At 36.6% G+C, this 27,581-nt stretch overlaps 1 protein-coding gene across 10 annotated transcripts in view; it reads left to right on the forward strand.

Annotated features, from left to right (window-relative positions):
- The window catches only part of ZNF521 (zinc finger protein 521), a 284,989-nt gene that overhangs the window by 3,213 nt on the left and 254,195 nt on the right, over nt 1-27,581 (forward strand). For all 10 annotated transcript variants that reach the window (XM_081078854.1, XM_081078846.1, XM_081078852.1 and 7 more), the window contains one exon: nt 25,620-25,799. Coding sequence is in view for 6 of the 10 variants with exons in the window: in XM_081078848.1 (XP_080934974.1) it covers nt 25,620-25,799 (180 nt within the window). In the remaining 4 variants the exon portion in view is untranslated. The remainder of the gene's footprint in view (nt 1-25,619; nt 25,800-27,581) is intronic.

Here is a 27,581-nt window from a genome sequence, read left to right on the forward strand (position 1 = left end):
AGTATTCAGTTCACCTGCCTTTGGAATGAACTCACAGTGAAAGTTCTGTTGATTGTAGGTGCAAGTGCCCCCCGTGCTTCCTAAAGAGGATGTATTCTCCGGCAAGTAGGATTGTAAGGCTAGCAAGCGGAGCCTTCAGTTGGCAGTATTCGCAGGGCAATCTTGGATTAGTCGAATTGCAAAATATGTGGGACTGAGACCTGTGCAGTTAATAAGCAAAACATGGCAAGTGAAAATAAGCAAAGAGGGCAATTTATTCTTTTGTCATATTGTCATATTGCAAAAATATTCAAATATCTTCTCCAGGAAGACAACAGCATCTGTGTTTCAACTGCCAAGCTCTAAATAAAATATTTACATTAAAAACAGAGATTCAGCTTCCATTTTCTGTGTGGGCACAGAACACAGTGGTCTCTATCAGCTGCTTGGAGGACTCCCAGAAGAGCCAATGGCCTCAGGTGGGCTGGCTGAGCTTTGGGGGTGAGAAGCTGAAGACAGGAATAAAAATAGTACAGTTCACACTGAAGAGCGGGTTTGTTTTTCTTCAGGCTATGCATTTACCTGGAAAAATACATATTTAGATGAATGATGTCAGATGAGTAATTGTGATATTAGTAGCGGTTTTGGAGAAGTAGAATGGCATTCGAGATGGCTGGCTCTTGTTAAATACTTTGTCTTCTCTTCACTTATTTTCATTTCCCAGTGTCTGCCTGCAAGGGTCTCCATCTTTTCAAAATGTATTTTAGGAGTGTTCTGAGTGTAGATTCTATCATATTGTTTGGAAGGTCACACTTGGATCATAGAAAAGCTAGGGAAGTGGTGTGACAAATCTTCTGGCAGCAATACTAAGCAATGATCAACATTTTGCTAGCAGCAGGCATAGAGAGGCAGCCTTGATTTAAGTTTCTTCTTTTATGAAGAACTGATTAGTGGTTTTCCAACTAAGATAAAAATTCTGATTTGTTTAGATGAGTGACAGTATTTCAGAACCTAGCAGATGACTTTATACTAACTTGAAGGAGGCATTGGAAACCATGAAAATGCAATGTGCTCTTCTAAATAAAACATGAAGTTCTGTGTGCAATTTCCAACTTGTCTCCTACATCCACACTATTTCTTTAACAGGCAGGTTTAAAAGATATTTCTGATATGGCTGTCACTTTTGATATCATAATTTGAAACTCGTATCTCAGGGGAGTAGTTTACATAAGGCAGGTAAAAACATTAAAACAAAATGACAGTTAAGGTGGGAGTTTTTGTTTTCATCCAAATGCTTAAAAATAAGGACTATCAGGAAATTCTATTAATAGTTGAATTTATTTGGGGTAGTCTCATAAATTACATATCTTACATGAGTAATTGTATTTGCTTAAAAATTATGCAGGATTTTTTTTGTTTGTTTGTAGTAAACTTTAGAGTAATTGTCCTAATAACTCACCTCCTTAGAGTGGGTGCCCTGCTTGGTCTCCTTTCCTCCTCTTCAGTACATTAAAACTGCTAAACACTAAAAAGATTCATTCTTCTATTTGTGAAAGCTGCAAAATGTAATTTGAAACATGAAACTCTTGTACTCCTGCCTCTCAAAGCCCTAGCATCAAAATTCTCTCAGCTCATATACAAAGTGGAGAAACTTATTCTGCCCTTATGCTAGGAATCTTCAGAATAACCTTTCTGTTTAATGAAACAGAGAGCTAAAGCCAGTATTTAGAGGCATGGATGATCAGACAATTAAATGAGTCACTCTTTCTATCCCATTTGTATTATTCGGATATTTATCTCAATTCCTGAGAGTAGACATGGTATTTGAGTAGATTACTGGACTGAAAATAGTTCTGCTGTCAGCTTGTTTTTGGAGGCAGCAAATCAGTAACATCAAATTGGTCAATTGTGACCTATTTTTATTTTTCTTGTTGGCTCTTTATTCTATTTTTTTGTGGTGCTTCTCTGATGGAAGTTTCTTAGCCATTTTACCTGATAAAAACAATTTTTTTTTGAAATTTACTCCAAAAAGCACTGTAAGAAGGAAAGAGTGGTCCACTACATAAAGGTGTGATATATTCAGTAAGAGCCAAGTTGTGAAGCTGGGAAGGAGAGAGGGGAGCCCTTAGACATTTAAATGGCCAAGTTAAACACAAGACACAATTAGGGTATCTGGACCCTCAGGTGTTCATAAACCCATACCAGCGGCCTGTAGAGAGAAATGGTGGGAACCAGGGAAAAAGAGAGCCCCCAAAGTGCCTTGTTTAACTTGGCTGTCACAATAGCTAACCCTTTGTAACTTGGCACATTTGGAATTTATCACACTTATGATTGACCTTTTTCCTTTTCCCCATTTACCTTCTTTTGTACTTAAAGTTTTTTTTTAAAGAAGTAATTTATTTAGAAATATAATGAAGTGGCAAAAATTCAGCTCTCAATTTAAGGAAGAAATGTAAACTGTAACATTTGAATGCAAAGGCAGTGAATTTTAAGTCCATAACCTTTTGAAAGTCAGAAAACCTATCAGACTGTATTCTCTAGTGGAAAAGCTCTTGAAATTGTAGGTGTTAAAAAAGCCACTGCAGGGAGCTTGTCCTAACCCCTAAACTTAATAGAAATGTTAAACAATCCAGTCCTTACTTAAACACTTTTTTCCATTTTTTCAAAGACAAAATATATTTTCTTACAGGTAGACAAGTGAAGTATAACAACAACAACAACAACAAAAGGAGTGTGGTTCTCTTATACTCCATTTCTTTAAAAAAAATAACTTTACCACTAGAGACTCAATTTTGATTTTGGAAATGATACCATAGTAAGAAAGAAAAAAAAAAAGCCCTGAATTTTGTGTGAAAAGACAATTACATTAAGACAGTATAATAGTTTGCTTTTAATTCAAACTTACAATATAGCTTTTCTCTCAGAATTATTTTCAGACAAGTTAAGCATGACTCCCTTTTTTAATAACTAGATTTTAACCTCAGGTAAGTTTTTTGTGAAATATTAAGAATATATCTGTATATGTATATCTATATATTCTTTTTCATGATTGTGAGGGCAAAATACTCTACTAATTGTGTGGCTCGTAGTGTAGGCTTTCACTTTTGGATGTGGATGCTGAAAAGCCTGATTATTAGAAACACTGCAGCAGCTCAGTGTTTGACATCCATACCCCCTTCAGACAGTTGTAGTTGTACTTCTATTCATCTATCAAGCAGTGACTGTTTCTTCCCTCTATCACCTCTAAATTATACTGACTAGATGTTGAAGTCATTAAATTGATTATAGTCCAATCAGTAGACAATCCGACATAAACAAAAACAGCAATTACAGTTGGCAAGAATCCCATGAGTGCGAGTCAAAGTTCCAGAACTGATGGTCCAATGAGTCTTTTCCAAACCGCCGGTTTCACGATTTCAGCAGTTCTGGCAGCATCTTCTTAAAGGGAGGGCACAAAAATTCATAAGATTCCACTTGGCCTTAAAAACAAAAACATCTGTTTGATGCATGAGTGGATTGTTGGCTTTTATTCATCCAGCCAAAAAAGGACAAAAAAATAGGATATTGAACATAAAAGCATACATGTAAAAATGAAATTACAAAGGGATTTGAGATTAGCAGCTTTTTTTATAAAGCAAGCTGTTAATAATGTTCCTTTTTTGTTTTGCCAGAGTATTCCCATATCCCTTAAAATCTGTTGTACTTATTGACAGCAGTGATGGTCTAATAGTGATGACAATATTTTTCAACTTTTTGCTTCCAATAATTAAGCTTAATTCCTTTTCCTTGCTTATTTGGGTCATTCCAAGTCTTGTAGCATATTTGTAGGAGATTTGTTTTCATGTTATAGGAACATTTTTTGCTCTCTTCCTTTTATTTCTAAAGGAAGTCTGTGAGAATTGGCTACTCTGTTAAATTCTAGTGGAATAGTTGTTGACATAAGTTGAAATGTAATATTAAATATACTTGCTTGAGTTTTCATTTTGATGTAAAACCATGCAATGAGGAGAAAGAGGTTTTAATAGTTGAAAAGAGCAATTCTACCAAGATCAATTAAGAATTGTATGAAAGGTCTGTTTTTCCTATTACTGTGCTTTATTAATTCATTTGACAGAATTCACATTGCTGGCTTAATGTCATTAATTCTGTTGTCATAGTACATTCTTTATTGTTGGATTTAATAGATACCACATTTAATTTTCAGTTATTTTTAAGAGGGAAAATTATTTTAAGACTTACAACACTTGCAACATATTTTAGCAGCCTTACGGATTGTTAAAAATGTAAATGTTGTCATTAGCTTATATGTTAAACAATGCTTTTGAATTGAATGAGGTTTTGATACCAAGGGTCTCTGGCTCAGTATTTTCCCAGATGTATTTAAATTTTCCTCCAGTGACCCCTGTTGTGTTGTCAAAGGTTAAAGTTAGTTGGGGGTGGTGATGGGGGAATGCATGAAACTTTCTAGTCCCATTTCAATTAAATCTGAAATATGTTCCTATTTTTGTTTGGGGATTACAAGGTACAGTAGCTAGGATTACATAAACCTTATTTGTTGTGATGAAAGTGTACTTGTTTGATTTAAAATACATTCCGCACCAATGTTATTACAAAGCAATTAAGACTTAAACATTAAAGTTAACATTAGTAAATTTAAATAGCTCTGTTATAGTATTAATCAAATAGTGTAAGGAAAGCTTTTAAATGGTTTAAATAATTATGCAACTCGTGGCATAAAAGCCTGACACAAGATAAATCTTTGAAAACTAAGTAGAATCATGGCCTTTTTTTAAAAAAAAGAACTTTAATTTTAGGCAGCTTGGGCTTTTAGCATGCATCACATTCTACCTCTAGTATAAGTAATTATGCCAGTTTAGTCATTATTAGAGATGAAAGAAATTCAGTAAGATACGAATTCTTTAAAACTTCAGTAGCTTCAGTTTTAGCCTGGATAATGATCAAGCAGCGGTTATCCAGCTGCCTGGGGACCCTGTCACAGCTACAAGCACTGGGCTGATCTTGGGGGTATCATTATTATGTCAGCACACAGTTCAGTTGGCATTTCTACTGTAGATGTCTGATTGCAGAGGTTTTTAATTTGGTCTTTAAAAAAAAAATCCAGATTCAAATATGATTGTCGAGAAACTCCCTTTTCTTAGAAGATTAAAAAAAAATGCATACATTTAAACATTATTGTTAGATACCATATATTTTAATTGAATGGGATAGGAAGTGCTTTAAAAAATATATATCTAAGTTTGTTAATTGTGTGTGTGTGTTTATATATACATATATATATATATATATATATATATATATATATACACACATATATGTTGAGAATATGTTGAATGTTTTAAGGATTGTTTTTAAATGAAGATGATTTGGTTTGGAAAGCATATACTGTTCATACATGAAGATAGCTCTCAAGCTAAATATGGTCAAGTGACCGACATTCAGAATATTCATTTTCATAATACTGCAGTTTGTTAGAATAGCATTTTGATATTTTGGTTACAATAAAATTCTTGTATAATTCTTTTATATGAAACCAAAAGGTTTCAGCCCCTCACTTACCACAACTCAGTATGAGATATACACATAAATAGTATGCACGCATGCAAACATACTCTAATGTTCCATTTAAAGTACATTTTGCTTAGCAAATCTGTATGTGTTAATTACTGTTTAAGGGAAAAATTGGATTGAGTTGGATTTTGCCTAATAAAAATTGGTGTCATTGTAAGGAATATAATTTCCTTTTAGAAAATAAAATCACTTATCGTTGAGTGCCATTATTTCCCTATTTTTATTCCCCATATCCTCTTTGTGTTTTTTGCATGATTGGCTTTTTCCAAAATTTCTTATGCTATCAGTGTTCTATGAAAGATATATCAATCTGGAAACTTACCTGGTGAACGAAGGAGATAATGTGGCTCTCATTCTCGAATACAGAGAGTCCCATATATTCACACAGAATACATTGGTGAAAACCTTTGGAGAGGTCAGGAGTCCACAAGGTGAACAATAAATCACTGTACTTACTCGTATAGGGGTGCTGTAACCAGAAATCTAAAATATATTACAGTGTTTTAAACTATATATTAATGTTTAGAAACAATTTCTAACATGTCATACATTGTTCTTTAATATTATTTTCCTTTACAGTAGAATCAGATTAGGTGTATTAAGTGTGTAAGGTTAAATGGTAATTGCTTTCTGCATTTTTTATTTAGCTTGTCTCAATTGTTTTAAGTTTATGAGACATATGCTGTGTATCATTAGTATCACACTTTTATCTTTTCTTATTTTTATACATTAAAAAAGGCAATTAAGTATTCACAAACATTACTCTACCAAATATCAATGAAGCCAAAATGGAACTAATGGCTGGAAGGCGGTACCATCATGAGTTTGCTTGAATGTTTTATTCATTAGCTGATGTATAGAGTCTGAAGTTGCTGCATGTATTCTGTAGGGTGGTTTAGGGCTGTCAGTGTGCAATATGCAAAGTTAGATACACTTTTTTCAGACATGAGGCAAGAGTTATAAAGAACTGTAGACTCAAGGGAATGCATATTAATTCTTGGAAAGAGTTGAGAATAAAAACAAACAGTTATGGTCATAAGTGTTGTGACTTAGATGGTAGTGTGAGTAGGAAGATGGTTGCAGAGTGGAAAGGGTACAGGGGCGAGCTCTGATTTGCTATCTGCACTTTTTGGCAAGCTACTGACCCTCTGCCTTCTAGGATTCAGATTTCCTGTCTGTAAAATGAGGGGGCTCCTTTCATCATTTAACAAGATGTTTTTTTTTTTTCCTTTCAATGCTTATTTTGTCCCAGGCACTGTGTTAAGTTCTGAGAATTCAGTTGTGAACCAAACAGACATAGCTTTGCTCTTATCAAGCTTAGGGTTTAGAAAACTAGATGAGATTTTAAATATCATTCATTGCTTTTTAATTTGGGGAAGGAAACGATGCAAGTGAAGGAAAGGAGATACGCATATATGGTATATTCACTTTTTAAGCAAGTTCAGTTGAAAAAGTTAGATAAAGTAAGTTTCAAAAACATTTTTGGCACGAAACTTTGGTGAGCTATACGTTTTAAGAATGGTGAGCTATGTTTTCTCTTAAAATTCGAAAGTAAATATGCTCACTTGCAGTGAAATCACTAAATACATATACAGAATATTTATTTCAAATCCTTTTGGATTTAGATCATTGATTTTGCAGTATCTTTTACCCTCCTAAAAGATTGGATAACATTTTTGAAAGTTGATTGTGTGATATTAAAGTTAATTTTTTTAAAATTTTCAAAGAATTTATGGCATCCTTGAAGATAATTGGAGCCTCTTGGAGAATGTGTATGATGCTGATATTTAAAAACCGCAAAACTAAACTTTAGGTAGGAATCCCTGCTGTATAAAATTGAGATGAAATAAGTCACGAGGAATTCATTCCATTAAATATTCAGGAATAAAACAATAAGAAATGAAACAAGTTGGTATAGAAAAATCCATTGTGCAAGTTTGATAGTTTTTCCCCTGGGAGATAGGTGAATGTTTTGAAACAAACTTTACAGAACCACAGATCTTAAACATATGACAATTTAGGGATAATGATATTGGGTGTCTTGATGGTCTTCATGTTCAAAGATGTGAGTGCTGAATGAATGGTGATGGTGGAGTGTAACTGACCGAAGAAAAAAATGATGAACATAAAATCCCTTTTGCCTCCTCCAAAATCATATAGGTCATTTACATAAGTATTGCATCATTATACCAAAATTTTAATCTTCAAAATAAAACCATTACAAGATAATAACACCATTTTATAGCTCTGGTTAAATGTAACTATTTTTTTATACTTGCTCATTTGCATATTTAAAACCCAGTAGGAGTGTGGTGGGCTGGCAGACCCCTGGGTTGGCTTCAGAACTCTGTCTTTGCCTGTGTGTCCCTTAGGCCAGGAAATGCTTAGCCAGGTACCTGACTTATACTTAGTGTTCAATAAACTTCCATGAACCAAAATCACATTATTGCTTATGAAATGAATGACTTCTGAGTTCCCTTCTATCTCTGACATCATAGAATTCTCATATTGAGAAATTGTAATTCTTGCAAGTTGATCAATAATTCATATTAATGGGGCAGGCATGCCTTTTAAATTGTGAACTTGATTGAGTTGTAGCTGATGGAACAAAATCAAACAACAGGATTTAGACGGTCTTTCCCCTACAATTTCTTGTCCAGAGCTAATACGGAGCTAAGAATTTAGGTAGCTAATACAGAAGGACATATGTATTACACACCAAACCATTCTCAGGGCCTTTAGGAGGATCCAACTCCAAGTCCTGGAATTTCCATAAAGTAGTTTGCAGCTTTTAGATTAGAGCCCTGGACTAGTGACCAATTCATTCGTCTCACTAGGGGTTTGTTGTATCTCACTGCGAGCAGCCCTAATAGCAGCAGCTGCTTTGCACTACAGATTGTGTGTATGTGTGAGTGTGGGACCAGCTCTGTGTTTGCCTGTGTCTCAGGTGGATGTTTGCAGTGGGATAGGTATGAACCTGCAGCAGTACAAATGTTTGAGCCAAGGTCAAAGTGTGTTGCTTTAAGGACAGCATTTTAATTTAGTTTGACTTACGTTGGCTAGTCATCTTCAATTCATGTTCATCCATTTCCCCAAATGCTGGTACCATTTTCGTATAGCAGCATGCCCCAAACCTTTAATGATTTTCATGGCTTCACTCTGAACTTCCTCCTCTAAGCTTAGACTGTGGATTCTCAAGTTGGTTTTGTGTAATAATAAAGGCTTGAATATTGTTTTCGTTTCTTAAAACTCATCTCATATCTCCTGTGAGGCTTTTTCTGCTCCACCTGAGTTAAAATGACTCTGGTTTTTATTATCCCCTCCGTACCTCCTATGTCATAGAAACTATGGCACTGAGTTGGTTTTCTAGTTTGTCGATAAGCCCTTTGAGAACGGGGTTCTGTGTTTCTTTTCTTTGAATCCCCGTAACTTAAAACTAGATGGTAAATAAACATACAACTATACAAACAAATGTGTTAATTCAGTCATTTGTTTAATCCACAAATATTTACTGCAGATTCATCGTTTACAGTCTAGGAGTTGGGGATGCTGTGAAGGAGACAAATGTGGTCTATTCTTGTGGAGTTACAACCAAGCGGGGGAAGCATGTTAGATGAACAAGTCAACGGCTATTAGTAATTGACGATCATGTGAAGGGAAAGCAATGAGTGTTACTAGAACATGTCATAGATGTGAATGTATCAGTGAGGTTAGGGAAGGATTCTGGAGGAAGAATTTTCAAACCAAATTTGAAGTTTAATATGTTTTTGAATGAAAACTGTTGAACATAGTCATGCATTCTACACGAATTTTCATTGAGCATCAATTATGTGTCAGGTGCTAAATATATAGTAAGGAACTCATCAGACCCAGTTGCTCCTGGGTTTCATGGAGCTAATAGTAATCTATGAAGACACTTAGAGGATTCTCTGTGTCCCTCATAATGTTGTTTAACTCTATACTGTACTTAGTTTTGCAACAGTAATATACTTGCAATTCCTACAAGTGGCATCTCTTTTCATATTGTTTGCACATGGCTAACTTGTGTGCAAGTTCTGGCAGTCCTTTGTTCATGGGCCTGGTTTTTCCATTCTAAGTAAACCACTATGACTATATCCATTCAGTTTTTCATCACTTTGATCTACATTTTCTTCCAAATATCTGGATTTCTGTTAATTCTTAGAATGCTGTCTAAATGCTGGATATACACTCATTTTGGTATCATTGGACAATTTAACAACTCTCCATTTCACCTCATAGATAATTTAGGAAAATAGATACATATCATGTAGTAATATGTTCCTGCTTATGATCTTTGCAAATTCTTAGCCAAATTTCCACATCAAGCAGCTTAGTAAATAGTAGACTATGACAGCGTATCAACAATCATTAGTATGTTCTGTAATTGAAAAGATACATGGAAAAGTTGTAGATTACAACAACAATCATATACCTATCAACACTTTCCTTTTTTTCACTTTACAACTCACATTTTTTAGACATTTTCTGTTGTCTCTCATGGTGGTATTTACAAACTCCCCAAAAGTAGTCCATGGGAGGATGTTTAAAGCTACATATATCTGACCTTTACCGCCATCCACATAATTCTCCACGCCAAGTCTGAGTGAGATGCATCGGTACCCTGGACAGGCTAATAAATGTATTACTCCTTTCAACTGCTATATAAATATCTGTTCCACAGATTTTAGAGAGGATGAGGGTTCTCGTGGTAACGCCCTCAGGCAGCAAAGTGGACCATTCGTAGATGGCAGGGTACATGTGTGGGTATCTTTTTCTTCCAAACAAAAGTGGGAGCCCTCTATGTTGTCCTCCCTGACTATGTTTCCTAGACGTGCCTCCATATCAATACTTAGAGCCTCTCTTCTTTGTTCTAACAACTCGACACTATCCAGTGTATGATGCTCTGTCGTTTATTTAGCCCTTTCCCTATTGGTGGCCATCAGGATATTTCTATTTATTTACTTATTTGTTTGTTTATTTTACTATTTTCAAATGTTGCTTCGGTGAGCATAACACATCCTTGCTGACATGTATGATGATGTATACAGAGTGAATTCCAAAGAATGGCATTTTTGGGTGAAGGGAATGTGCATTTCCCATTTTGATAGATACGGCTGTGGTGCCCTCCCCACAGGTGGTACCAGTTCTCAGTGCTGTTAGCAGTCGGGTTAGGGAGTGACTGTTTAAGTACTTTATCTTTACTAATGTGGCTCCTGAAACAAGCTGGTATTTTATTGACATTTTAATCAGCATCTCTATAATTATGAGCATCTTTTCATATGTGCATACACCATTTGTATTTATTTTCTGTGAATTACCCTTTTATTTCCTTGGATCTTTTGTCTTTTGGTCTGAAAGAGCAGTTCATGTTATTAAGAAAATTAGTTCTCTGTCTGACTTATATGTTGCAAATATTTCCCCGAGTTTGTCTTTTGTCTTTGTGGGTGGGAATGTTTTTGGGTTTTTTTTGCCATTGAGAAGTTTAAAAGTTTTTATTTTCAGTTTTGTCAGTGCTTTCCCTTGTAACTAATAGATGGTGTGTCTGACATAGAATATATATATATATATATATATATATATATATATATATATATATATATATATATTTCCTAATCATTCTTTTAGTTCTTTCTTGCCCATTACACTGGAAGGCTTTGCCTTCCCCCCACCAGCCTTGTGTCCACAGCACCTAAGCACATTCCTGGAAATATAGTAGGTACTTAGCAAACATTTAGTAAATGAGGTCAATGTAGTATGATGGTTAACCTCTTGGGTGTTCAACCAGACTCCCTATGTTGAAATCCTAATCTGGTTGACCTTGGGCAAGTTATTAAATCACTTCGAACTACAGTTTCTGTATCTGTAAGTGAGGATAATAATAGTAGCCGATTCGTAGGATTGTTGTGAGAATTAAAGGTTAATTCATGTAAGCTCTTAGAATAGTACGATCTGGCAGACAAGAAGTACTTAGTAAATGTGTTTTACTCTTGAAGGTTTTCTCACTTTTCTGGGCAAATTCTTCACCCCATGCTCTATAATTTCTTTGTATTCTAGAAAATTCCCTTTTGCTATGGTTCACAAGTGGGGATTTCAAGGCACCTGTGTGATTGGACACAGCCTTTTCAGAGGCCTGTCTTGGGTGGGTTCTTTGTAGACACCTTTGCTGGGTTCAGGCCGCCACGGCCGGCCCCTTCACACTGGCCAAAGCAGTGCTTGATTTCAAGTTCCTCTCTGCTTTGCCAATGTAGAGAGAATTCTGAAAGAAAAATTCCTGCAGAAATTCCAATTAAAAGATAATGGAAACAAACTGGAGCTAATTAATTTCAGAGCCTCTGTCATCTTTTTGGTAACTCAGGTCTGTGTCTTTGAGTTCTTTGCAGAAGGACCACGCTAATTTGCAAAGGTAGGCTAATTGTTCTTGGGAGAGGAACCAGAGACAAATAATTCACATATCATTACAAAGGTTTAATCATAGTAGATTTATTAATAATCCTTAAATTAAAAAGGTAAATCTGGGCTTGGTTTTACAAAGAATTAGCTGAACAAGGAGATGATTTTCTACATCACCATACTCATCAGTAAGTTTATCTAGAAGCATTTTCTTTCAGACTTAAGAGAGGAATTTTGTGTTGTCTAGAAGCACATGTGAGTATAGAGTGTGAAGACGGAAGAATACAGGAATGTGTTTGCTGACTGGCTATTTACTGCTTGTCTCTGTCTGGCTGTGTCTAGCTGCTGTTTTAATTTTACGTGAAACCTTATATTGGGGCAGGTTGTCTGAAATTTCTTTCCTCTTAATTTCCTTTTTATTTTCTGCAGTTAATTCTAAATGTTCAGTTTGCTTTTTAAAAATTTCCCTTGCCTTCCTTCCCTTGCTCATTCAATTGCCAGTCCTACTCTCTCTATTTAGTTCATGAAATCACCTAGTCTCCACTCCCAGAATGCTGGACTCTGGTTTTCCCGTTGGGCTTTAGAAACCCAGCGTCAGTCATTGCCCGCTGGTTGACCTCAGCACTCATTTGTCTGGGGACACTGTGTAGACACGACCATCTCTTTTTATTTTAACTTTGTTAGAACTGTCATAAAGTTGTGTTTCCATACGGACAAAGTCTAAAACCTTAATATATCCAATCAGATGACTTTCAAATATCCATTTATACCTTTTCCTTCCACCTTAATGCTAAATGAAGTGAAAGAAATAGTTACGAAAATTGGAGTGGAGAGAGTCAAGAGGATTGTGTGAGGGCACTTTTAATGAGTGGAATATCCTTAAATGATAGTAAGTGACAAAAAAAATTCCACGTCAAGATAATTTAAAATAGATATTCTAGAAGACACTTTAGAAAGGATGGATCGGGCAAGGTGGTCGTTTCGTTTTCTGACAGGTGAGCTGTAGCTGGGGCTAGAAATCTTGTTAGGGAAATGTTAGGAGGCGCAGGGACATACAGAGCGTTCCAAGTGGGTTAGGGACGCTCCAGCATCCATTCGAGATCCAACGGCGTTAGTTGCTCCGTTCTGTGACTTTGTGACAGAACAGGGAGGAGAGTCTCAGTCTCTTGATTTTTAATTTTAGGAATGCCCTTTCATGGCTGTGCACATTCTAAACTATGGAAGGAAAAGTGACTTCCCCACCCCTTTCAGACTCTTCACAAATGCCAAAATCCTGGGTCTACTGCTATGGGAGAGGCCCCTTCCTTATACTAGTTTCATCAGTCAAGGTCTCAGTATGGTCCTGTATGTACAATCAACATGTCCCAGTGATCTGAGGGACCCAGTCAGTGCCTGATGGACCTGCACTAGAATCCTACATGTTACTGAACCTCTTTACGTCTCAGTCTTCTTACCAATAAAAAGGTGACAAACTATTTCACAGGATTGATGGATTACGGAACAAGTGTAAGAGACTTAACAGATATCTACTAGGTCGGTGCAAAAGTAGTTGTGGTTTAACACGTTAAAAATAATTGCAAAAACCGCAATTATTTTTGCACCTACCTAACAGCAAGGTACTAAGTAAGTAGTAACAGCTTTTTATTATGGATGAAGTTCATGGGAGAGCTGAGGAAACATGCCCATTTTGTCCTCTTTATGTTTCCCTCTTCTGCAAAGTCCTGAGGGGTGGCACAGTTCTATGGCTTCCTTGCTTCTTTGTGTAGAGCAGAAAATCTTTTCCCTTCTGGAGAAAGCCTAAGAGGAATTATGTGAGTTTTTATATTCAATTTTTAGTAACCATTCTCCACAATAAAAGGTGGGTAATGGAGCTGGAGGAGAGGTTAGTTTGCTCTGTATGGCAAATACTTTGTATTTGGGCACCTATTTAATGTTTCTAAGGACACTGTGTATCTATGTCATTTGATTTTAATTGAATCTTGTGTCAGTTACCGTTACCCCCATTTTATAGATGAGAAAACTGAGGCACAGACACTGGGCTCATCTAATTAGCATGGCTGAAGTAGAAAAGGAATGTAGACATCCTGACTTGAGAATTGGCAGTCCTTAATCTCATAATTTTCAAATGGAAGAAGTCAATCTTAAATGAAGAGGTGGAAATAATTACTGTTCTGGCCACCACAACTCGCCTCTGGTGATCCCTTTTGCTTTAAGCATTTAGATCTCAGTTCCCTCTCCTAGTCCACCCCTCCCCCCAGAAAAGTTACTTCTACAGGAAAAAAAATATGATATGATATTGGTCAGTTACACCTGAGAAAGAATTGAAAGCTGTGGAAACCTGGCAAATCCCAAATTGTGTGATTAAAAGCTTTGGCTTCTGATAAAAGAATTGCATGTCTCAGGCAGCTGATCTGGGAGGTACTTTAGAGGAGGTGGTGGAGTGCTTTCCCATTGCTGGTGAAGTCTCAGCAGAAATACCTCCTTACTGAGGTTGAGTAGACTTTCAAAGGTCTTCCTCTGGATGCTCTCACTCAAAGGCCAGATGTGTTAGGGTGGCGCCCACTAGTTTTGAGTTATAGGAAAAAGTGAGTGGTGGTTGTTCCTACAAAATTATAGCAATGGATCTGACTTTGGTTGAATAGCCTCTTGGTAATGTCACATTGGTTGTTTTAAATACACTGTGGAGAAGCTAGGAGAAAAACAAATTCATAACCCTTATGGCAGCTTACCATCCTGAATCAGTGTTTATTTTCTTTCATTTGAAATATGCCGCTTTGTCGTACACATTTTCTCTGTTGCTATGAGGAGGTGGGCACACCTGTTGGGGATGCATTGTCTCAAGGGTTGGTGGGACATTGATGCCATATGTGGACAGAATTGGGCATGACCCATCACCATTCCTGAATAAAATGACTCCATTTCTGATGTCTTATAGATGGTACTTCGGAGATGGCACATACTTTTTAAAATTGCTCCTGTTGGCTAAATATAAAATTCTAAAAGGTTATGTTCTTAAAAATTATAAGCAGCAGTAGAATTGACTAGATTAATTTCCTTATTATTCTTTTAAGAAAATAGAATGAGATCTGGCCCTTTCTGGCTCACCATCTGAGAACATGCTCCTTCCCCACCTATATTTATTGAATATTATGCTATATATATATGTATATACATATATATATAAATTTCTGCTTATTAGATCACACGGTGAGCAGCAAAATGATTAATAAATATGGGTATTTATTTATCGGCCATTCTCCCATAAGTGTGATTGATTTAGCTGATTCTACTTGATGCATGTTTGGAGATTATCTGATAATAAATCGTCATTTAAAATATGTCTATATATAACATATATACTATAAAAATGTTTAATATATGCTCACATTATCTTGACAAGTCAGGATTGAAACAATATAAGTGGGGACATATTCCCACAAACGACTATTAATTTATAGTTACTAAGATAATGGCATTCACTTTCAGGTTCTATCTGGGTAGCTCTGTAAATTGTGTATTGATTATGCTAATGGCACTGGTGTCTTTATTACTTGTCTGCAGATACATGCAGATTAAATGCACTTTGGCAAGGTTATATCATTCTGTAGGAAAAGGTGCGTTTTAAAAGTCTGGTTTTGCGAGAGGTTAAGTTAAAACTAAAGAAAAACATTTATTAAACTCATTTGGAAATTTAAGGAATAGTTGTTGCATTCTGGGAAATAAAAAGTGCAGTTAAAAAGTTTAAAAACGATGCTCCTATATTTTCTTTGTTTCAGATTCCTTAAAGAAAGTGTTGCAGAAATGGTGCTAAATCAATAATCTATTTTTATAGTTTATGGTCGGTTATGTGGCTTTTCTTGTTTTGTTTTTCAGGCTGAAGAAACCTTAGACATTTAGGGTTGCATGTATTTTTAAATTTATTAGCCCAACTGGAGAATAAAATGAATTTTTTTCCAAGTATACATAAACGTTCTTGTATTTGTAATAGCTCGTAAATCATAAATCATAGCCTCACTTTTTGCTCTGATCTTTCGTTATACAAACAGGTACCTTATTTTATGGATTTTTTCTTATTTTTTTCTGTTTTGCTGAGCCATCATGTTACCAAAGCAAAGCAGTTGTTTAGAAACCACTTTCTTATCTTCCTGAATAGGGTCACTTAGAATTGTATGTGTGCAACCTGGGAAAGAAAAATAAACCTTTTAAAAATTTATTTTCAAATTATTTTCCACTTTATTTTAATAACAATTTGATCCCCAGTTTGTTTGAGACCTTGTTGGAACTATTGAAGGAGAAAAAGAAACAAAACAAAGTTTTTCATGTTCCTGGGTGACATGATTCCATTCCAGTTGTCCCTGTCTTTTAAATATGTCATTAAAATTAAGAAGAGGAACTTCCTAAATTAAAAAATGTCAAGTTACTAATCAAGAGGATTGAGTGACAATATTGGAATGAATTTTGTGAATGAGATTGGAGTGTATCTTCTCAACATGTAAAGACAAATATTGTTATATTGCAGCAAGTGAATGTTTCTTGTTCCAAACAAAAGAAAATACTTTCTCCCTAAGCTAGTTTTCAGGAATTGTTGAGATAGTTAGTTTTACCTGTCCAATCCAGAAATATTGTTACAATTGGATTGGTGTTATCTAATCTAGCAGAAGTAATAACAGTTGGTAAGTACCAGATGTCTGATATGGTAAGCATCATATCAGACAGTATATGATGTCTGAAATATAAAGGCTTTTTGCCCCAGATTTTCTTTGGCTGGGGTGCAGTAATAGTTTCTATTAGGTTGGTGCAAAAGTAATTGCGGTTTAAAGGGTTAAAAATAATTGCAAAAACCTCAATTACTTTTGCACCAACCTAAGAGATGTTACTATAGATGTGGCTTATTACCTTTAAAGAGGAATAACTAGACCCTTTCCCAAACATCCAAATGTCTAAATCCTAGGTTGAAATATGTTTCATTTATTATTATCGTTGTCCAAAGATGCATTTTTCAGTATATCTGGTCATTAGGTGCTAAAGACTACACATAAATGCTTTTAAATAATTTGTTTTCCTCCAAAGTAGACTTTCAGCAGTTTAAAATTCAGATTCTGATTGGAAGAGGGAAATTAGGACCTGTATATCTAGCTATTCAAAATATTTTTCATTATATTTTTCTTATCTAAAATGGGAGAATAGGTCCGTGAGACTTGGTTTAAGGTTAAGCAGACGGATGTATAGAAGCTGGTTTTGTTTGTTTTGTAGGGAGTTAGGGACTACACGAGATTCAAATGGCACGTCAGCAAAGCCCTTCCCAGTTCCCCAGCAGTACTGGGCATCACGGCAGCAGGGCAGTTGGAAGAGTGAGGAAGAGTCTCAAATCTGGCAGTCAGAAAGTTGTATGCCGGAAGTACCCCCAAAACAAAACAACAAACAACAAAGAGACAATTGGGTAGTTCACTGGAAATCCTTCATCTAGAAAACACTTTGGCAGGGTAATCTTATTCTCTATCAGGTTAGGTGATTGTAAGTTTCTGTACCCATTTTAGTCTTCTTTCCATCTAATATGTGTCCTGTTGACTTGTCATCATTCTCTGTGGTTTCTTGCTCTATTGTGTCTTCCACAAAAAGGCTACACTCTTTAAAACGAATGCTTTCATGTATGTATTTGGGTTTCCTGTTATTAAAAGGAATGGTGTGGTGTCAATACTTTGCCTTGTGAAAAGGATCATGAACTGCATGTAGAATCAGGTCAGCTTACTTAAATTAATGGTTAATGATTTTTTTTAAAAGATGGAATAAAAGAAAGATATTAGAATCGATATCTTGTTTTTGTTTTTAGTCAAACTGTGCATTTGTTTTTCCTTGGCTTTGTGTGCGTTTGAAATAAGATAGAAGTAAAAGGAATCTCACCAAAGATATCCTAGATCCCAAGAAGTGTCACTGGGGCCCTTGTAAATCTCTTACACTAGATTAAAAATTTAGCTGTTGTGATTGTGTATATATCTGGCCAGTGTCTCTCCAGCTTGGCTTTATTGGGATTATGGACAAGAAAGGAAATCTAGGTATGAAAATGGTGAGAAAAGCAAGCCATTAGCCTTGATTAATACACCTATTTTAAAACCAAGACAGTAAGTTCATTTCTAGGAATGGTTCCACCGGGGCCGATGCCGGGCAGGCAGTGAGACAGCTCCTCACCTTCTGCCCAGTCAGTCGACATCCCCTACGTCCTGTTCCCGTAGTAGTGGCTCTGTCACTTCCTTTCTGTCGTCCACTTGGTTTGCACTCTCTTCCCTTCTTTCCTGTGTTATGTAATAGCCTCCTCCAGACAGGTCTCCCCACTTCCAGCGCTGGTCTCTTTCTACCCCATCCTCTCAATTACCAATGGGGCATCTTTCTAAAATATAAGCAAGACAGATCACTCTTTAAATCCTTCAACGACTTCTCACAGTGTAGAGGTTAACATTTGAACAGAATACAGTAGTTCCTTCACAATCTACTGCTTTTTCAGCCTGGTCTGTGCCACTGCTCCCATTTCTTTCCACTCTATCCAGGGCCCCTCATTTGAATAGCCCCTCACTTGCATTTTCTAGAAGGCATCAAGTTGTTTTCTGTATCTATTCATATATATATATACATATTTTTTTTTTTTCTCTTTTCCCCCTCTGTTTGGAGAACTAAGTTTCTACTTGTCCTCAGTGCTACTCATCCTTTGAAAACTTAGCCCGAGCTGCTCTTCTTCGGGTAAGATTTTCCTGCTCTGCTCTGCCCCATCTGAGTTAAACGCTCCTTGTCTGTGGCTTCCTGCACCTGAGTACTTAGCCGCCTTCCGCAGCCATTGCTGTGCTCATCTGTCTCTCCCCCTGCGCCGGTGCCTGCCGGCCTTTCTCATGTTGTGGTACATGCAGGAAAATGAAAAGTTTTGAATGGCACTCGGGGGTAAATGTCTCAAGAGGCAACAGGCCTGCGGTTTCCAGTCACCCAAGCTGTACCTGGCTACTCCAAGCTCTGAAAGGATCTTTATCATCCAACACCTGAATCCCCTCTTGACCCACCACTTGGGAAACTGTGCAGCAGGTTCCAGGTCTGAGACTTTGCGTCTCCGGGGCCTTAGCCAAATGCCTATTACTACCATAGGTACTCAGTGAATGCTTGTTTACTGGAGTTGTGACAAGGTAGCCATAGTAATTTAATTTGAAAGTTAAATGACTTTAAGGCAGGAGTATATTTATAAATACTCTTTATATGAAAATTCGAATGCTGAAATTGCTCTCTTCTAAATTTCATGTTAAAGAGGGACTTTATGTTAAAGTAGAATACGATATTTGGGTAGGATTCTGATTGGAAGAGGAGAAACTTTTTCTTGGTTCCGAAGTGTGTGCGTGTGTGTGTGTGTGTGTGTGTGTGTGTGTGTGTTTAACCTCTCCCAAGGCTAATTTCCACCCGCTCAGCATTCTCCTACAAGGAATTTCATTGTAAATAGAAGAGTGGTAATCAATTCACATTTGGCACGTTCTTCTTGATAATAGTGCATCTGTGATATTTCTCTTTGGTCTTCAAGGACCGTGATAGACCTGCAGAACAATCAGGCAAAACCACAGACATCCTAAACTTCAACAGTGTGATTTTGTTTAATATAGAGATAATTCTTTCTGTCTGAGAAGATTTTATAGACAAAGGAAAGAACAAGTACATGAAAAGGTTTTTTTGTTTTATTCTTTTTCCTGTAAAATAACTTAATGACTTGCAGAGAATTAGAATGGATAGAAAATAAACATTACAGAAGAGTAAAAAGAGCATATTTTCATCACTGCCCCCACGAGCTCTTTGGACCTGTGGGGTCCAGACAGGCCCCTGCCTGAGATGGCTGTCACTGTCTTGCCATATTGACTTTACATTGATGCTCGTGCTTAGCCACCCACCTTCCTAGCCACCCCACCGATTGCTTTTGTTTTTGTTTTGTTTGTTTGTTTACCTTTTCTTGACAGTAGGAAAAAAATGAGGCAGCAGACCAGCAGGCGGGTGTGGGCCAGACGGCTGCACAGTCTGGTAATGCCGCATTCCTTCATTAGAGCCTGCTTGCCATTTTATAACAGTGTGCGATTTATTTTCCCTAAATCTGTTTTCATCTTAGGGGATTTCAAGTTAGAATGCATATCTAGAGCCCAGAAAGCACAAAATAACGATCCTGCCCTTTGGTTTTTGAAAACTAGGAAGGCTTTGTGCTCCTTGTTAACTCTTTGTAGCCTGAAGGTTACTTTTCCTGTGTTCCTAAAAAGTATCAAGACAAATCAGTGAATGTGATTTGAATGCACTTACAGGGGGAGGGTGCTTTTAGACACGGTGGCTCTGAACAGGTAGTAGCTGATTTTCTTTTTAGGCACAGGACTTCTGTCAGTAAACCCTGGAAGGCTGGTTGTGTGTACACATGTGAGCTTTAAAAACAACATTGGACAATTATGTGGCACGAGATGGTCGTTAACCTCAGGTGCATCACTGACAGTGATTTGGGAGGGGGATTTGAGTTTAGAACATATTTGTTTAAATTATTTGTTGACTTACAGCGTCATTGGGTTCTTGAAAATAAGACATTGAGTTTTAATGCTGTTTTTATTTCAGAAGATATCCTTGGAAGAAAGAACTTGAGGAGCTTTCTAAAGTAACAGAAACATTGTATTTGTTCTAGTCGACTAGTCATGTGGCATTGGGCCCACTTTTTCTTGAACATTCATTTTCTACAGTTTTAGGTAATTAAGATCCAGGAGGTCACAGTCATGACAATAAAGGCAGGACTTTTTTTTTTTTTTTTTTAAGACAGAATGCATATTTTAGTTGGTAGTTTCTTGAATTTACTGGCACTGTTGGGTGGAGTTTAGATTGAGTAATTCATGCCATGGTTGTTTAATTTGGTGAAAAGCTGGCTATGACCAGAGAACAAACTGTCAGGAAATGGTCCAGTTTTAAGTTTGTGTGTGTGTGTGTGTGTGTGTGTGTGTGTGTGTGTATAAGTGGAGTATTTTGGGTTCATTCATCTCTTGCCAATCTTAGTTGTTAAGTAATCTTCTTGCATTCATGTTTACATCATCCTCAGAATCTTGTGTTTCTGCTACTCATAAAATCTGACTCTGGTTTTTAAGGTAGGGCTTCGGGCTTGGAATGAACCAGGAAAAGCCTCATTTATATCTCTTGCAAGAAGGACAGAGGGCCTGCACTGTGTACTGGCTGCCAGAAGTTTTTATAGTAATACTTTGTATCTAGGCTCTGGCTCTTACCATTAAATGTGCTTTTTATAGAGTACCAAGTTATAAATGTAGTGCAGCTACGGCATATTAATCTTACTGCAGAGATTTAATGAGGCAGTTGTTTTGCGATGGACACTATTGGGAGCAGAGAGCGACAGAGTTTTACTTTACCACTGAGCTGCAGAAATATTCCTTGCCTGGTAATAATTATAACCACATGATCTCTTAGTTTTTCTTTCTTTTGCCAGTGCTTTTCCATGCAAAAGTGGCTTGGAAGGAGGTCCATTTGTAGGCAGTGAAATGGATTGGAAATTGGGCTGTTTTCTCAGTGGTTTGACATTTTCGCTTTGATCAGGCATGGGATCCTTGTTGCACAAGGAGAAATATGTAAGATGAGTTTCAAGAATACAGATAGTCTTTGCCAGTCCACTGAGATGGCTTTTAGATATTCATTACTTTTACTTGACTTTTATATAGGTTATAAAAAGTAAATGTGGTGAAACCTCATTTTTACATGGACAGAATAGAATTTCTGCTGGTTGGCCTTAAACTGATCCCACACTTGAAATTAATTGAAGTCCATGGGTTTATGGCCTCCACCATTTTTAAGCCAGTGCAATTTTTCATTTTCCCCAAAGTTGTAATTTTATTAAACCAAGTTATAGCAATAACAACCCTTACGAAGAGGAGGATGAGAAGAAGAAAAGAGCCACCTGCCAGAGAAAACAATAAGGGGAAAATCAGACTTCTTTTAAATTTCCTTTTATAAGTACTGTTAATAAAATTGGAAACAGAAAGCTGCCCTTTATTTTTGTAATAATAATTGTGTCTTTGTTCCAAAAATTAAGACTTATCCAGGTCAGAACACTGTAAATCCAGGGCTTCGTGGCACCCCTTTGAAGGGATGATCCAAAAAGTTGGTTGTGCAAATGAGATCACAGTGATGGATGGAGCACATTTGGGGGCATCGTTTAGGGTGAAGGGCAGAGAACAGTGCCTGCAGCTACAATGGGGTTTGCAGTCCCAGTGCGGGCGGTATGTGGATCTTTAAAAATATTGCCCTTTGGGTGGGTTTATAGCACAACAATGGAGTTAGAAGAACAATTGTTCTTCTTGCAGTGGTGTTGGGTGCAGGGCAGTACTTAAAGGCATGGACCTCGTATTTATAACCCCTTAGGTTGAAGTCAGAGGTTTGAATGGCTAGCAGAGTAATACAATTATTTTTTATGATTGGATCTCAAAGGACTTTATAAAAACTACATAACTAAGGCCATGTGTAATTATTGAAGTGTAGCCACCTGTGGGAAAGAAATGGTTGACAATGTAAGCTTTCTAGAATCTTCCTGCATCAACTGACATTAGGAATGGAAACCTGTAACACAAACACATCTTTTGAATGTGCGAGAAAGAATTCTCCATGAAAGTGGAGACTGTTTTTTTTTTTTTTTTTTAAATCTACTTACAAGGAGAGAGACTGAGATTCCAGTACTCATTATGCCAGGGCATCATAGGCTATAATCGCACCCATCCCCCAGAGGGTCTCTCTGAAGTGGTGACCTAAAAACAGATTCGCCAGTTGGCTGGAGCATGCATCCTAAAGTTGCAGCAGAAGAGAATAAGCTTGACTGACTTCAGCCCCTGAAGGGTTCTATCTGTAAATGCAGAAGTGGAAACAAAAACATTTTTTATTAGTCTTAAATTGACCCTTCATTTTAATAACTAGCCACAACGTTAGAAGCATAGACTGGAGTCATTCTTTAGCTTTGAAGAGCTAACGCATCATGTATGCATTCCTATTTGTTTGATATTTTTGATATTGGATTCGTGTAAAGTGTCCATATTCTTGAATAATAAGGAAGGTGAGTTTTTATCATTTTTCTCTGCATACTACTTAAAGTATTCAGAGTGGCTCCTTATTTAAAAACAAACAGGCCTGCAAACTGGATGTGTAGCATTTAAATAATCATATTAAAATTCAGACCTAGTGCCCGTATTTCCCTGAGTGCTGTCGGTTTTATGAGAAATTCAAAACTCATGCTAAACAACTAAAAGTATTGAGTGTGTGTGTGCTGCCTTCCAACAAGTATTTAATGGTGTGGGAGCCAATTTGCCATAATTGGGACAGTTATGTATTTTCCTGCATTACTCTCTAATTTGGCAGTATTCTACCACTTGGTTTTAGTTTGTTGGAGATCTTTGAATCATTACCCACGTGTTGCATCGATAGCTGTGGATGGAACACTTGAAACCAGCAAAGTCAAATGTGGTGGATCGTATGTATAATGTCAATTTTGGAAAATGTAGGCCTGTAGGTGCTTTTAATTTGAAGTTACCTGGTCTGTTCCTGTTTACAGAAAAAATACCAGCAAAGGACTTTTTATGTACTCTTTTTTTTCTTCTTCTTCTCTACTTTCTCATCATCACTAAATAATATTTACTAAGCACTCACCTGGACACGGTGCTGTGCTGGGCAAAGTACAAGACAAATGAACAAGATCCTGTGATTACTCCCCCAGGATTGAGCAGTCTACACCCCCGTATGTTGAAATGGGCACAGTGTACTGTTGAGATAATAATTTTCCAGATGGCAAATCAACCCAAATTACCCATTTACTTAAACACTACATTCTTTAAAAAAATAAATAAATAAACAAACAAAACTACTTGCTCTTTGAGATGGGAATTCTGCATTTTTCATTAACCCAAGAGATTATTATATATGTTGAATGTAAGTTGAGTTTGGCATATGTAAATCATTTGAAAGGTGGTGATATAGTTAAGTTTATTGCAGCTGTGAAGAAAGGCTTTGGAACAACTGCCAGCAAAAAGAGCACAGTTACTTGTAGAAATAAAGTTTATAGAAACTTGTTACGTGCAAGATAGCAGAAAGCATTTTCAGCCACTTACTGACTTCTAAGAAATCTGGATTAATTTTGTTCCTGTGAATTCTTGATTATAACATTTCAAATATTTATCCTCCCATATGTGAAAATTTGACTACAGATAATGCATTACATATCTCTTAGGTATTTTGATACAACTCTTTTGTAACTATTTCATTAACTCTATTTTGAGGCGTAATTTCTGACTTTGGAGGACTTTTTGCTATTAGAAATTAGTGCCCCATAAATTAAGTTATATTATCCAAATTACTGCTAAGAAGGCATGGTCTCCCCCCCACTCCCTCCTTTTGCTTTCCTGCAAAGGGGAGCAGTGGCACCATGGTGTATGGGGGTAATTCTCTAAAATGAGTCAAGGACAGCATAAAGAATCAAGAAGTATTTTAAGTATTTATTGAGCTTTAAGTGAAAACATTACTTGTGTTTTACTTTCCTATTCCCCCTTGCTATGTATGTAGTATGCTTAGGATTCGAATGGAAGTATTATTAGTTTTTCCATTATTTTTATTTAATTTTTTATAAATTTTATTGGGGAATATTGGGGAACAGTGTGTTGCTCCAGGGCCCATCAGCTCCAAGTCGTTGTCCTTCAATCTCGTTGTGGAGGGCGCAGCTCAGCTCCAAGTCCAGTGGCCGTTTTCAATCTTTAGTTGCAGAGAGTGCAGCCCACCATCCCATGGGGGAATTGAACTAGCAACCCTGTCACTCAGAGCTTGCGCTCTAACCAACTGAGCCACCCAGCCGCCCCAGTTTTCCCTTTATTTACTTTTGATATTGATAATGCCAGCTGAAGTTGTTGACTTGATTATAATTTATAATTGTTCTTTGTATATTTTGTTTCATTTTTGCTCATTTTGAAAACAAGAGACGTACGAGCATACTTAAACTTGAGTTTGTGTTTGTAGGAATGTTTTGCTGTGTGATAGAGCTTATTTAGCGGTCACTGTCTAGCAAATAATGGGGTAACTGTGTGTTTTGACCAGTTATTAAGTAAAGGTCAATTTCATGCTTATGGTAATTAGTTTAGCTTATTCTAGACTTTTGGCTAATTCTGGTAATTTCCCGTGAAAGAGTATATTTAGCAGAAAAGAAATTCATTCTTAAGCACTGTGGTTTTTTTCCCTTCCATTGGAGACTGTTTAATTTTAAAAGTGACTTTTATTTATTTATTTATTTATTTATTTATTTATTTATTTATTTATTTATTTATTTATTTTTAAAGAAAATCCCCCTAAAAGGCTATGAAAAAATGGCAAAGCGCATTATTTGAAAGAGGAGATGGGGAAAGGGCTGCGTGGTAGAGAAGAAAGGGAAAACCTCCAGACATCACAAGCTGAAATATTTTAGGGAACACTCACTTTTGATTTTTCTGTAATAAAATCTGCAATGAAAGCTTCCCATTTCTGTTTCGAGGAAAATTGTGTTGCTGTTTTTGGTAGCAAGAAAATTAAATGTTACTTGAGAAGAACCTGTTTTTAAAGCCTATACTTACAGTCTTGATTTTTTTCAGACCCCAACTGTAAACTTGAAGACAAGACCGACGATGGAGAGGCAATAGACTGTAAGAAGAGGCCGGAGGACGGAGACGAGTTGGAGGACGAGGCTGTGCACAGCTGTGACAGCTGCCTGCAGGTGTTTGAATCCCTGAGCGAGATCACAGAACACAAGATTAATCAATGTCAGCTGACAGGTAAACTATACTTAGCACTTCTTGTCTTCTCACCATTTATTTCTGATTTTTCAGTTTCTTCCTCCCCCCCCGCCCCTTCTAATTATTTTATTCCTATACTTGAACACTAAGCTAGGAATGTCTAGAAGTGCTTTAGAAAGAACTCTAAGACGGCTTATGGCAAACTCAGCGTCACTGTCCTTCTTAGTTATTGAATTGTACCTAGAGTTTAATAGCTATGGATATATTTTCATTTCCATTTTTTCTTTTGTTAAACTACAGTGATGCCATCTAAGTGCTAACATTGAGTGGCTAAAATAGAGTTTTAGAATACCTTCTGAATATTTTTTTCTGAAGAAATGTAGTAGGCCTTAGCTTGTTTTAGTTTAAATATCAGGGAACTTTCCCTGCTCCTTCTCTGGTTGAGTTCGGTGCCTTTCTGTGTTCCCATTAAGTTCTACGCTTATCCTTGAGTATCACAGTTTTTTCCATCTCCCTCATTAGACTGAAAGCTCATGAGTGGCGGGAACTGTGTCTTAGTTGTCACTTGTAGTCTCTGAGCCTTTGGCCCACCGTAGATACTCACTAAGGGACAGAGGCTGTTCTGCTATGTGGTTCATGGGGAGAATCAGATTAAAATGACATGAGCATGACATGTTCAACTTAGTGGTTGGCTAAAACTAAAACTCAGTTTACCAAATTTCTGCCTTCTTTAAAAATGTATCCTACAAGAATGTACTATGTGAGACTGGATGGGACATTTTAGATACATGTCTTTTTTTAGATTCATGTCATGTTTCTTTTACTGTTTGAAGCTGACCCTGCTCCTGTGTGTGTGTGTGCTTTTCTAGTTCTCTTTCTGTATCTTATTTTTCCTAGCAAAAATCTCTCTTCAATGAACCATGTGTAGGAAATATATTTACTAGACAAGTGGTTCTCCAACTGTTTTTCACAGAATATAGATTTTTTGTAAGATTTTAATAGGTGTTCCATTTTAACCAGGTTTCCTGACACAGATTATTGTGGAAATGTTGGATTAAATCCAATTACATAGGCTTCTTTATTAAAGTGTACTGTGGCTCTTCAAGAAGGGATTGCGATGAGTAAATTTATTAGACCATAGAATCTTCATTCTTTCAGAAAACTGATTATCATTTTTTGGAACATAGGTGTAGGAATTGATGAAGCTTATATAAACATTGGCCATGTACATATTTTTGTGTTTTTTGGTAACTTTGTTTTTGTTATAATTCCAAATTCACAGAAAAATTGTAAAAACAGTACATGTAACTACCATAATACCATTTACCTGATTCATCAATTGTTTACATTTTACCCCATTTGCTTTATCATTGTCTCTCTTTTTCATCCATTTTTTTCTTAATCATTTGAGAGAAGGTTGGAGACATCACACCCTTCTAAATATATCCTGAATATTTCTTAAGAATAAATACATTCTCTTACATGGTCACAGCACACTTAATCAAAATCAGGAAAGATAACATTTAGCACCATACAATACTATTATCTAATCCACGATCAATATTTAAATTTCAACAGTTGCTCTAATAATGTCCTTTAGAGCTTTTTTTTTCTTATCTAGGGTTCAGGATCGTGCGTAGCATTTGTTATGTTTGTTTTGTGTTTTTGTGTCCTTTCACCTAGAATGACCTCTTAGCCTTTCTTGACCAGTATTTGCCCATCTGTATTTGAGTTTGTTAGACATTTCCTCATGGTTAAATTCATGTTGTATACTTACATGGCAGGAACACCACAACACCAAAGTGATGTGCCTTTCTAAGT

Source organism: Rhinolophus hipposideros (genome assembly GCF_964194185.1).
Source record: "Rhinolophus hipposideros genome assembly, chromosome: 17".
Lineage (NCBI taxonomy): Eukaryota > Metazoa > Chordata > Mammalia > Chiroptera > Rhinolophidae > Rhinolophus > Rhinolophus hipposideros.